We start from the raw sequence: 12469 nt of genomic DNA on the forward strand, positions 1-12469 counted from the left end.
CGGCTCTATTTCTGTTCGCTTCAGTCTCCGTCTCCATGTTGGCTGGAGACTTCTCCAGTGTTTCTTGCTTCACCTTTGCCGCGGTCCCCGGAACGATCCCCATAGTTACCCCAACCAAATACTACAGAGAAAGGAGCAGTGACGCCGACGCAGAGAGCGATAACAGCCGGTTTGCAGCGATAACGATCAACACGAACCTTGGCAGCGCAAGAGGAATCAGGGATGGGAGCTCGTCCAGTGCTGCTCGTGTTCGAATGCAATAGACTCAACCTCATCTATCAGATGAAGCGCCAAGCCGGCAGCACCCTGCGCGCCGGGTAAGGAACCGTCTGTCTGATGCGAGTCGTGCTGCAGCTGGGTACTCTCTGTTGCCAGTGCAGCTTTGCGTTGAACTCTGTTCTCTCTCTGTTCAGCAACCTTTGGCAACACTCGATGAACAGCTACCACCGGGTAGTCACTCCGAGAGATGACGATGAGCTCCGGCCTCGGTGAATTACTCCGGTCTCATTGCCGTAAAGGGCCAAAACCGGCGTCTTTAGAGCATCCTGTTGGCTGTCGCTCCAGTGTTTCCAGTGGCTCCCGGCAGACAGCAGAATTGCCAGGTTCCCGAAGGCCAGACACTCGAATTTGACCCAGATCACCCAGATCACCCCCTGTTGGAGAACGACACCATGTTCCCGGCCGACGTCACTGCAGATTCAACTTGGCAGTGCGCTGACACAGCCCGTGCCCCCTATCACTTCCGCAGGACGCAGAAAGAGTGCGTGGCATGGCGTTTGGTATCCGTATGGTTGTAGAGGCCAGAAGGAGGAGGAGGTACCCCAGTAAACCTGCATTCCCACTTCCCGTATGCAGCTGGCTCAAGTACCGTTTCTGTCAACGAAGCCTCTCTTGGCCTTGCCAAGGTTCAACCCTCCACGATATTCTCAGAGATATCATTGCTGTTGATACTGCAGAGTCTTGGGCCCCTGTTTTTTTCTCTTTCCCTTTGGTCCTTATTCCCCAGAGTCTTCAAAAATCTCACCCATTCACTTACTTTCAACAACTTACCGACCGTGGCTCGTGTACAACAATCCATCCCATCAGGGCCTCATCTTCGGCGTCCCTCCCGCGCCAATCTCACTCGCAGTCGCAGCCCGCCGCTGCAGCAAGTCTGTGAGACTGGCACGGATCCCCCCTCGGAAACGACATGCCGCCGCCGCTAGCTTAGACTCTCTCACTCGCAGCTCGCTCTCTCTTACCCGTCGCCGTCACCCCGCGCCTCGCTCGGCTTCCAAAACCCTCCATGAGCTGGTTTGCTAGCTGCTTCGGCTCCTCTCACGTGGGATACCAGCTCTTGGACCATATGACCTGGAAACATGTTCGCCCAAATGACAACCCGGCCCAGGACGAGAGGAGGAAACTCCTCGACTGGAGGAAACACTCTGTGCCCTTTGCCATCACCAGCATGTTATTAGCTGCCTTGACTGTCGTTCTCTACTTTAATATCCGTGAATACATCGGCGCGCGGGATCAGGTTCGACAGAACCCTTTTATTTCCCCAAATATCTACATGCGCAACGTAGAAGCTAACGCTGCGACAGCTGAACCTCCCCAGGGTCGCGGTTGATCTCGGGTATGCGAATTATTCAGGAAATGTGCTTCCCAGCGGGGTGAACCAATTCCTGGGGATGCGCTACGCTGCGCCCCCAATAGGGAATCTAAGATGGCGAGCACCTCAAGATCCAGAGCCGAAAGAGGGCACGACAGATGCGATAGAGGTAAGGGTGCTGGTCTTCTGTCGAGGTGCGCTTTTGCTGATCGCAGCTCAGTTTGGTCCGATTTGTCTCGCGACGGACGCGTCCTACCCCACGGCAGGACAAGACGAGGACTGTTTGTATGTCAATGTCTGGTCACCCAACAACACGACGCCCGACTCCAAACTTCCGGTGTGGCTGTTCATTCAAGGTGGAGGTTCGTGTGCCCTCAAGCTTTGGTTCCTGTTGAGATGTGGAAAGCCACAAAGTGCCCTGTCTCATCCCGTTCTCACGCAAGGGTCATACACTGGACCTCGCTGACACAGATCAGGCTACACCTCGAATGCTAATCCAAACTGGAACGGATCGCAAGTGGTTGAAGCTTCGGGCAAGAATATTGTCTTCGTCGGATTCAACTACCGTGTCGGATTATGGGGATTTCTTGCGAGCGAGCGAGTGCGAAAGGATGGCGACCTGAACGCTGGACTTCTTGACCAGCGACTCATGATGAAATGGGTGAAGACTCATATTTCAAAGGTATTGCCGCTGATCAATTTGGACCTCATGAAGGTTTTGCTAAAATTCTCAGTTTGGCGGCGACCCAGATCACGTTGTCATCCACGGCGTCTCAGCCGGCGCCGGCTCAGTTGCCCTTCATCTCACAGCTCACGGCGGGAAAGATGAAAAGCTGTTCGTCGGAGCCATGGCCGAGTCCGTCTTCTTTCCCGGCCAACCGCGCGTTCCCGAACTCGAGTATCAATTCAATAAGACGGCAGAGAATGCCGGCTGTAAGGACGAAAAGGACCAAATGGGCTGTTTGCGGGGCAAGAACATCAAGACCATCCAGGAAGCCAACGCCGGATCGCCATTCCCCGGACGCCAGCTGAACCCGCACTTTTACTGGACCCCCTGCATAGATGGCGATCTCATTCAAGACTATCCCTACGCGATGTACGATCAGGGAAAGTTCATTAAGGTCCCCGTGCTCTTCGGGACAGGATCGAATGGTGAGTCCAACGTCCTCATGTCACAGATCGCGATACTCATCAGGATGCAGAGGGGTCCGTCTTCGCGGCCAACGTCGGCACGCAGGAGGAGTTTGTCAACTTCATGATAGACAACTATCCGAAACTCACCCCGAACCAAACCGACACCATGCTCGAAAAGTATCCCCTGCTCCCCGAACTACCGAACCACAACGCCTGGTTCCCCTCCACCAGCCAGGCCTACGGCGAGACCACCTTCATCTGCCCGGCCAACAACATCATGAACGCCTACGCCGCCGAGAACCTCACGAGCTCGTCCTGGTCCTACCGCTTCAACGTCCAGGACGAGACCAACACCGCCTCCGGCCTCGGCGTCCCGCACGTCTTCGAGGCCCCCGCCATCTTCGGCATCGACGCGTGCCCGACCCCCGACAGCTTCAGGACGTACAACAAGCCCATCGTGCCCCTCATGATGAACTACTGGATCTCCTTCATCCGCGCCCTCAACCCGAACGCGCACAAGCTCGAGAACGCGCCGGAGTGGGACACCTGGGGCAGCGCCAAGAACCAGTCGCGATTCGTGTTCGAGCTCGACAACAACCGCATGGAGAACGTCGACGACGGCCAAAAGGACCGGTGCGACTTTTGGAGGGGCATCTCGGAGATCATGGAGCAGTGAGCCCGTTCCGGAGCGGGATACGATGATGGGCAAGGTAATGAGGCGTTTTACTGGGTTATGGTGCATACGAAAGAAGAATGGGCATTTATTGGATAGATACCAGCGTCTAAATCACGGCATAATGTATTTTTTCCCGTTTCCTCCGAACTGCATGAAATACAGCACAAGCAAAGTTCAAATTCCTAATCGCATCCTACACACGGGAACGGAAACTCAATCGAAGTCGTCGGAGTCGGAATCTCATCTCAAATGCCTTGGGAGAACCAACCTCACCTCGGCTTACACCCCAAACCCCCTAAGAACTGATCAGCACAGGAAATACTTCCTAACAAGGCACACACATAGCTCGGGCAACAAGCGCTGCGCCGCAGCGACCGTCCAACCAACCACATTCCATCGAACTCGCAAAAGACACAACCAACAGATCTTTTGTCCGGCTTACGGTATGGAGGAGGCTATGTCGACCTCCTCCCCCGCGCCTCGCCCGTGCCCGTCTTGGCTGCAGCGAGGCAGGCTTACAGCCACATCGACTCGCTGAATTACGATGTCATCGGTGGTTGTTGTTAGGTGCATATAAACGCGAGATTCCCGCCCTCGGACAGAGATGCTTCGAGAGGTCAAAGGTGACGGTCGAATCTTGATACAGAAAAGGGAAATAACGGATTTTTAAACATGTCTGCAACAACACCACACATCATCAAAGACGACAAGTCCCTCGACGGCGCGACACTATGCGGGCGGGACGAGCAGAACAAGCGCAGCGCCCAGCCGCGGAGTTCGGGGCAGAGATTCAATGGTACGTAGTAGTCATTCTCCAATTATACCGTGGTTCAACTGATGCTTACGGTCCCGCGATGAAACAGACAGCTCGGTAGTCAACGACATGGCCGATATCCGACGAGGCGCGATCGACGAGGACGAGGAGCGGCGGCGGAGGAGGAGGAAGAGGTTCACCACCGATGAGAACGGAGAGAAGAGCAAGAGCTTGGCTTTTGTGAGTATTCATCCCTGGTCTGGAAGGGGGAAAATGTGGCTGATGAGAGGGGGGTAGCTCTTTTGTTGTACGGGGTTTATGTTCTCTGGGCCGTGATGCGATCGATGAGGAAGAGCCTTTGTGTTCTACTTTTCGTCTGGGACTTGTCATTGACGGGGGATGGCGTCCATATGCCGATTCTTGGTTGCTTTTCAAGCCTAACAGCACTTGCGGGCTTCGGATGACCTTGGGTCCAGAGACTGCTCGACTTTGACGCATTCCATCTCTTCACCGACGAATAGCACGCCGATCATACTCAAGTGTCTCCTCGTCACGCCAGACACTCATGACATACGGTATATCTCTTGGAGGGGACACCACACTCATCACACATATACCCCGACTCGTCATTCATCGCAGCCATATTCTCGTCTTTCTTTGGTCGTTCTGGGTTTGTTCTTTGGGGGGGGGCGGGACAGCGGAGGCTATACCACACATACAACGACGGACATTTTCACTTTGATGATCACATCAGCGACAGCTTTTGCTTTGCGATACCTCCCGGTCTGGATTCCTCAGTGGATGTCGACATCAGAAAGCCAGTCACACGGAATGGGCATGGACCGCTGTCTTCAGAATTGGTTCAGACGGCACATTCATGTGTATTAGAACTTAGAGACGATATCCTAGATTATGGAATTTAAAGATCTATAGAAAGAACGCCATTTCGAACACGATACAGGCGTACGGAGTGCTTCCTTGCAAACGATTGACATGACCCCAATGAAGCCAGCGCAGTTGCCAAGCTGCACACGATCCATCATTTAGCCGTCTCGCTCCGAAACATTGCTATTGCTCTCTCTTAATGTCTTTCCTATTGCCCAGAAACTTGTACTCGTTGTCACCCAGAGCGCCAGCCTTGTATTGATTCCCTTGTTATACACTCTGGAACCAGATGAGCCGGAAACTGAGGTCAGACAGCTGACCGTAGAGCTCCTTCAACGACACCAACCGGGCACTCTCTTGCAAATATGCCGACACGTTTGAACTCCTTAACAAAGCCATCGTAGAAGCGATGCTGTTGAAGCCGTCAAGCGCCAGCCCGTTCACCCCATGTCGGATATCCACGTCTCCCTAATCACGCGCTGCGACACATTCAACAGCAACGCCGCAACGACAAGCACCACTAGTCCTAGTATTGCAAGGATATCGTATGTGACGCCGACAAACTGTAGCAAGAACGATTTATTCTTCAAACTATCATGTGGTCTCATTAGGAGGAAGGCCGTAACGATGGTATAACATAAAAAGCAGAAAAGCAGCACGCCAAGTCCAATGTCCTTCCAAGACTCCGCGTTCGATTCGAAAAACCTATACCAATGTTTTCATTTACCACATCCTCATGCGGCAGCTACGCTCTCAGTCTGCTTGGTACCGTTGCTAGAGGTACTGGCTCCGTCCACACTCCTACGCTTGGCTCCAGGTACCGAACCGGCGACGATCTTAGCATCCTCATCGTGAAAGGTCTCCCTACCCTTAGATTGCGAGTCGCTGCCGACTTGAGTGGTGACGAAATCCTGCTCCGGTGTCCAGTCTCGAAGGTCATCCTCTGCATCGTTCAGAATCTGTCGTGCCTGTTGAGCGTGGTGATACGTCGGGTGCATGTCGCCAGGGACGACGGGGGTGTCGTCGAGAAGTTGCAGAAGACGCCGGCCATGCTTAGCAAGGATGATCTGCTTCGCTGCTCGCTCGATAGTGGCGGTGAACTCGGCCTCGTATGCCTCCTTGAGCTTCTGGCGAGTCTGGGAATAGTCAGTAAAGGCCAAGCACAGCACTGTCATATACACATACGATATTCGTCAGCTGGGCCTCGGCCACCAAGTTCTCCGCCTCAGCTCTGACAAGCTCCTGCTCCAGAACGACAAGCCTAGCACTCTGCGGCTCCTTCATCTTAAGCTTTGCAATCTCGTCTGCGATCTTGTCCTTGCCATCGCGGCTGGGCTGGACGCTCTTCTCGGTATTGCGGATGGCCTTCAAGACGCCACGGGCATCGTCGAGTGAATGGGCATACTGGTCCTCCTGCTCACCAAGCTCGCTGAGGATGACGCCAACCTTGTCCGAGACATCGGAAATGGCTTCATCGTTGGTATGCTCGCCCCATTCGGAGAGCTGGGTAGCGATGGAGACGCGCTCACGGCCGGCTGTCTCGTGAGCGGTGATGAGGTTGTTCTCGCTCTTGATTAGGCGGTAGAGCTTTCGCGAGAGCTCGGGCTGGATGTTGCCTCGCAGGGAGTTGAAGGAGAAGCCGGTTCGCTTCGTGGTGTTCTGGGAGCCGTTACGGCGGTGGTTGGTACGGATGGAGAGGGAGCGGTTCCTAGCAAAGCATTAGCATCGCAGCTGGCAAATTGTATGGATGATTGTGGATCACGGCGTGTAGGTAACAGCAGTCACTCCGAAGGGGAGGTCGGAGTCCTCGCTGGTGTGAGAGGAGAAGAAGCGACGCATTGTGGCCTTGTCTGTCCGGGCGGATGATAGGAAGAAGATAAAATCACTTACATGATGGCGATGGGTCAAGTATTACTGGATATATCCTTTGATACCCCCGAGAGCTCTTTCTCTGTCCAACTCGTCGGCGCTCAGGCAAAGCAAGAGCTGCGATGTGGTTTTCGATATCGGAAGGAAGAAACCTTGTCCTTGCAGTGTATGATGCGCGTGTCTACGTACGGCTGGGGAAGGCTCAACGCGGGGATGACAGTTCAAAGCCAAGACGTAAATGTACCTCCTGTACTCGAATTATTGGACCGGACAGATTGTTGCTGGGAAGGCAAGTTGCAGTGAAAGATGCGACAGCCGCGATGCGACAAGGGTCTATCGAGGACTTTAAAAAGGGAAACGGGGACTCGGCGGTTGAGTCGGGAAGAAAAGGTCACCGGGTGAGACAGTCATGTCATAATCTTGCATCTGGCAGGTGGCATTCCACATCAGAAGGGAGCCGGAGACCAGGTAGCTCAAGCTTTAGCTCAAGCTCTAGCCATGTTGGGATCGGCCGGCCACGAAGACGTCCAACACATTTACACCGTTGCGCTGGCTAGACGTTTGCTCCATACTGATTAGTAGTTGTTGTACGGTAGAAGACAGCAACGAGATGCTGTCCGATTTACAGGTCGCTAATGAGGCAGGCCGAGCGCACCGGTCTGTCTTGTGCAAATTCTTCACCTTCCCCAACGTAACATGCCCAGAGGTGTGGTGATGATGATGCGAAGGATGACGACGGGGGTTGGAGGGGTCGCGCTATGATGTCATGGCAGCGACGGGGGACCCCCAGGGCCACACCTCGGGAAAAAGGGTCCTTCCCTGCCCCTCCAAAAATCACCTCCTCCACTTCTCCAACTCCAGGCCGCCCTCGCCCGGAGTGATCACTCCACGATCACGGCTTTCCACTCCGATCAGCTTCCGCTTGCCGGGGTTGCCAGCCAGCTGGAAGAAGCTTGGATTTGCTCGAGATGCTTTTGACTTTTTGGGCGTGCGGGTTTCCCGCGCAGACACAGGTGAGGCGGCTTGTTACGCTCGTTTTGCATCTAGACGAATTCATGCATCATCGTGAAGAGATTGGAAAAGACACGAGATTGTTAGAGGAACAAAACAGGATTCATTATTAGTTGGAAACATCATATTTCGTGACAATCGTGCCGACCCAAAATTATAGTACAAACTCCGTGCTAGTCTTCGCATGCTATCGGACGCCTGCATAACCTCGTCAAGTCTTCGTAAAGCCGTGCGCCTATCTTTTCTCCCTCTAACAAGCCGACGCCGTCGCTGTCAGTGCCATGTGTCCTGTCGCTGAAGTTGACTCTGGTTGAACAACTACACGAGGATAACTACCGACGGGTGATGGACAAACCGACCTGTCCAGGCTCGATTGCCCAAACAACCCTGCAGCGTAAGCAACAAAGCGTTATCCACATGCAAATCCACGACAGCATGTGTCTTGCGAGATGCTCGTCCCATCTTCCCACCGACTCGTGTCATTCGAAACAATGCCGCTGCTCGTCTAATCATGGCCAAAGGAAACAAGGTTGAGCTCTCCCGCTTTCCCGCGGGACCGCTAGCTCTTTTTATGTTTTCAGGGCTGAAGGCTGAAGTCTGTCGAAACCACACTCAGCGGTACGTGCGGCTCGTACGCTCGTAGACCACGGGCTCGACGTAGCTGACTCGCGGGCTGCTGGCGACGTACGACCGCCTCACGCTGGTGTAGCTCGCGCGCGGGGAGTGGTGGTGGCCGTGGTGATGATGGTGACCGTGGTGGTGATGGCCGTGGTGGTGGTGGTGGTGCCTCGCGGGGATGACCTCCTCGTGGTAGTAGTGTTTGCGGCCGCCGGTTCCGAAGCACATTTCGACGTTATTTTAGCTGAAAGGTAGGTTGGTTCGGTTGTTTACTCGTGTGAGTTGCTCGATGTCCAGTACTCTGAAGCTTAGAGCGTGGGTGTAGTTGATAGGAATATGTTGGCCAGTTAGATGTGAGGCCGGCGGAGTAGTAGACGATAGATGCGGGTAGAAGATTCAGCGAATGTTCTTCTGCGTTAAGTGTCAGGCTATACGACGCGCCAGACTGGAACGGGGTGTGGGCGACAGGCTGCCTTTTTATGATTTCCCAACCAACTCGCATAGGCAGATCTGGCGTGAACAATTCCCCATCCTTTCTCAGTTGTTCAAAGGCTTAGTACATCAACTATGTCAGGGGACTCAGGGCCAAGGCGAAGCAAGTCAGTCATCCGTCCCAAGTGGGATGGATGGATGTCTGCCGTCCGCCCACCCCTCCTCCTCGCAGCGATTTCATCAGACGGGCCCGGGAACCCAAAAAAAAAGCGAAGCGACGACGGCCCTCACCGAAAACCCTGCGTCAAACGTAAGGATTGCCTTGGTTGGCTGGCCTTCTCGAGGCTTCACCTTACGTATTATCCTGCAGTAGTTGGATAAGTGGCTCAGCATCACTGCTTCCAGGTTCGTGGGCGAAGCTGCCCTGGTTCCGACCCTTGCTCCAATCGACGGCGCTGCGGCGGGGTGGTCATCGCTGGGTCTGCCATCCTTGCTTTTAGTGACGGCGCCGCCTCACCCACCAGAAGTCCAGACCGCTTTACGAAAGCCAGGGTCTCCCCACCTGGGTTTGATCCGCGTGAGACGTCCTGCGAAATCGAGCTCAGGGTCAGAAGTTGGATTCTGTTTTAAAGACGAAGCCAAATTTGTAGATAGTCAGAACTTGAGTCGCGCATCGTGTAGGGCCTCAAACGAAAGCTTCTTCTAAAAGCCCGACGTTCTCAGCTGGGGCAGTGGTCGTTGAGAGAATACGGGATGGCGAAGAAACGGTAGCAATGGCCGGTACAGTTACAGTCGTTTACAAGCTTATCATGCAGGCAGAAGCAAGAAATTCACAACTAGATTGCACACAGGAAATCAGCAAGCACCAGGCTGGGAGTCCCCGACTCTTGAGACTGTCTAATTGATGACCTCTCTGTCTATCGCTAATAGAGTACATCAGATCTGATCTCCCGTCAGGTCCACTCACACTTCATCCTCACCGCGCACACACCTCGATCAGCCCGCGACGTCAGCCTGCATCTCTCCGGCGGCTTGTAGGAGTCGCAGCAGGGATGGCTTCTCGAAGCCCTCCCCGACAGACGTAGCGACGGGTAATTTTGTAGGCCTGAGCCCCTACCCATCAGGATCATGAGCATCATCCAACAGAAAAGTGCAAAAGGGACAACGGTTTATCCGCATGAAGATCAGTTTGCCAGTCCAATCATGATTCTCTAAAGCCATCCGTTCCGTCGTGCTTTTAGATGCCCGCCTGATGTTACATGTACAATGCTAGGAAAAAGCCGCTTCCAAATTCTAGAGTCCGCTCTATTTCTTCTTGGCGATCGTCGGGTTCAGTCCTCCAACAACCCACGCCGCAACAAAGACAAAGACCATGCTGGCGAAGACAATGAGAGGCTTGCGCAGCGCGGAAGCGACCGAGTAGTCGTATGTTACGACAACTTCGCGGTCCCTGAGCTCGTCAACAAGGTTGTGCGCCTTGATGACGACGGAGGTGCGTCCGATGGTGTCGAGGTAGGTTTTGTGGGTGCCCACAGCCGAATCGGTGATGGCTGTCTGGGGGACGCTGGTGTAGAACTTGACGTTCCTAAAGACACGTTAGAGATGATTGTAGACGAATCTAGCAGACGAGTGTAACTTACGTTGCTCCCTCGGGCAAGAGGATGCGCAGGTTGACTTGTCCGTACTCAACACCCTCGGGCTGCTTGGGTCCCTCGAGGAAAGGCACCTTCAAGACGTACTTGCCAGAGCTGTCGACGGTGCGGACAAAGTTGCTGGCATCCGAGTTCCAGCCAATAGTGAAGGGGTACTTCCAGCCGCCAAAGACGGGGTAACGGGGCTTGATCTCCAAGAGAGCCTCGCGCTTGTTGCTGCGGAACCTCGAGGTAGAAACGTTGCCGATAGCGTCGGTGAAGTAGGCGTCGGCACTACCAACCTTCAGGGGGAACCGCAGCTCCTTGAGAGCGTAGGTGTTGGGGTTGTAGTATTGCGACTGCTGCCACTTGACACGGTTGAAGAGCTTGGACAGGTTCGCACCGCGGTGGTAGAGCTCGTACTTCTCCTCGAACGCGACGTTTCCTCCCCAGTGGCTAACCTCGATATCGCGGTCGAGCGTGGCGACGTGGGTCACGGGCTTGGTGAACTCGAATCGCACCTGAGCGGGGGAAACGGCGCCGGCGGGCTTCTCGTCGAAGGGGCCGTAGGTGAGCTTCGAGCCTGCCTTCTGAGGGAACTCCTTCACATCACCGCTGCCAGGGAGCTTGGTGTAGTCGGGGATGTTGGACGAGTGAGACTTGAGCTCGGTCTTCTGCTTCGAGGTGACGTAGGCGGAAGGAGCGTACACGGAGAAGTCGTATGCAAGGAATTGGTTCTCTTCCTGGGCAATCGCGGCGGGGAGGGGCTTGTAAGCTCTGAGGAGGTAGTAGGAGATGCTGAGGGTCTGCTGGCCGCCAGCCTTCAAGGGCGCGGGGAGCTTGATCTTGTAGTACTGGATCTCGCTGCTAGGCCGTTAGCACCATACAATGGCGGGAATTCCTTAACATCTGGCATGCACCAACCTCAAAGGATCGTACTCGACGGCGTCAGCAGCAAAAGGGCCAGCTTCGGGGTTCTTCCTGTCCTTGGCCTCGAAGGCTCCAATGCGCGACATCTGGTCGGGGGTGAAGGGCAGGTAGTATTCATCTTGAGGGGTCTTGTCAATGTTCTCGATAAGGACATTGATTGACTCCTTGACGTAGTTCTTCTCGAGGGAGATGATGTGTACGAGGTTGGCGTTCTTGAAGACCTGAGGCGGCTTGAAGGCGGCTGGCTGCTTGACTTCCGATACCTTGTCTGCCGCGGCGGAGCTTGCGACAACCGGGGAGAGCAGGCTCAGAAGCCCAGCGGCGATGGCGAAGGCTCTCATGATGTGGGAAATTCAAGGGAAATGCTCATTGACAGAGCGCTCCCGGCAGTGAGAATCAAAGATGGAGAAAGGCGGTTGTTGAGGCGCAATTGGGGCTTTCACTCCATTGCCGAATTGATGATCTGGCTCCTGAGACAGCTACCCCCAGCCAAAAAGCTTACGGATACGTTGCTTGACGACATGCACGGACCATGCGCAGCTGGGAACCGCCGGGTCGGGTCAGCATAAGTCCGGATAAGAGCGGCACCGCCTGCCTCGGGATTGGCAGGTGCCACCGGTCGCTCAACGCTGAGCTAAGCCTTCCGCGGGGAGAGGCCGCGTGGACGTCCGTGGATCCCCGTAGACCGGCGGAACGGATTGACCTGAGGCTAGAGGGCAGTTCAGCCACACGGATGCTGTTCTACATGCTTACCTCAGCCATCAGGTCGTCTCAATTGAGCTCTGTGCAATGACGATTGGCTTCGGGTATTGGTGGGGCATGCAGCTTTCTCGTAAGCTGCAAGTTCCAGGTCTCTTTCATTAACTCCAAATAGCACACCGAGAGCTCCAGACCTTGGGGTAGGTATGCTGTGTACCTAACAGATAGCCGTGGAGTGG

The 12469-nt window shown here is 54.6% G+C and overlaps 5 protein-coding genes across 5 annotated transcripts; 2 read left to right on the forward strand and 3 right to left on the reverse strand.

The window, feature by feature from the left end:
• Positions 1-1345: 1345 nt before the first annotated feature.
• Positions 1346-3401, forward strand: CkaCkLH20_02849 (triacylglycerol lipase; the record flags this gene model as incomplete). Its single annotated transcript, XM_038885568.1, has 6 exons — positions 1346-1516; positions 1584-1760; positions 1812-1953; positions 2068-2273; positions 2326-2743; positions 2794-3401. The coding sequence occupies 6 exons, from the start codon at positions 1346-1348 to the stop codon at positions 3399-3401; spliced, it is 1722 nt and encodes a 573-aa protein (XP_038749499.1).
• A 672-nt stretch (positions 3402-4073) lies between these two features.
• Positions 4074-4676, forward strand: CkaCkLH20_02850 (uncharacterized protein; the record flags this gene model as incomplete). The annotated part of the gene is made up of 3 exons (XM_038885569.1): positions 4074-4197; positions 4277-4395; positions 4632-4676. 3 exons carry the CDS (start codon positions 4074-4076, stop codon positions 4674-4676), a joined length of 288 nt encoding a protein of 95 aa, XP_038749500.1.
• Positions 4677-5774: 1098 nt separating this feature from the next.
• Positions 5775-6879, reverse strand: CkaCkLH20_02851 (sphingolipid long chain base-responsive protein LSP1; the record flags this gene model as incomplete). The annotated part of the gene is made up of 3 exons (XM_038885570.1): positions 5775-6176; positions 6226-6748; positions 6803-6879. 3 exons carry the CDS (start codon positions 6877-6879, stop codon positions 5775-5777), a joined length of 1002 nt encoding a protein of 333 aa, XP_038749501.1.
• A 1653-nt stretch (positions 6880-8532) lies between these two features.
• CkaCkLH20_02852 (uncharacterized protein) lies at positions 8533-8766 on the reverse strand (the record flags this gene model as incomplete). Its single annotated transcript, XM_038885571.1, has 1 exon — positions 8533-8766. The coding sequence occupies one exon, from the start codon at positions 8764-8766 to the stop codon at positions 8533-8535; it is 234 nt and encodes a 77-aa protein (XP_038749502.1).
• Positions 8767-10275: 1509 nt separating this feature from the next.
• Positions 10276-11872, reverse strand: CkaCkLH20_02853 (oligosaccharyltransferase alpha subunit; the record flags this gene model as incomplete). Its single annotated transcript, XM_038885572.1, has 3 exons — positions 10276-10555; positions 10611-11465; positions 11526-11872. 3 exons carry the CDS (start codon positions 11870-11872, stop codon positions 10276-10278), a joined length of 1482 nt encoding a protein of 493 aa, XP_038749503.1.
• Between the last annotated feature and the right edge of the window lie 597 nt (positions 11873-12469).

This window comes from Colletotrichum karsti (assembly GCF_011947395.1).
Source record: "Colletotrichum karsti strain CkLH20 chromosome Unknown Scaffold6, whole genome shotgun sequence".
Lineage (NCBI taxonomy): Eukaryota > Fungi > Ascomycota > Sordariomycetes > Glomerellales > Glomerellaceae > Colletotrichum > Colletotrichum karsti.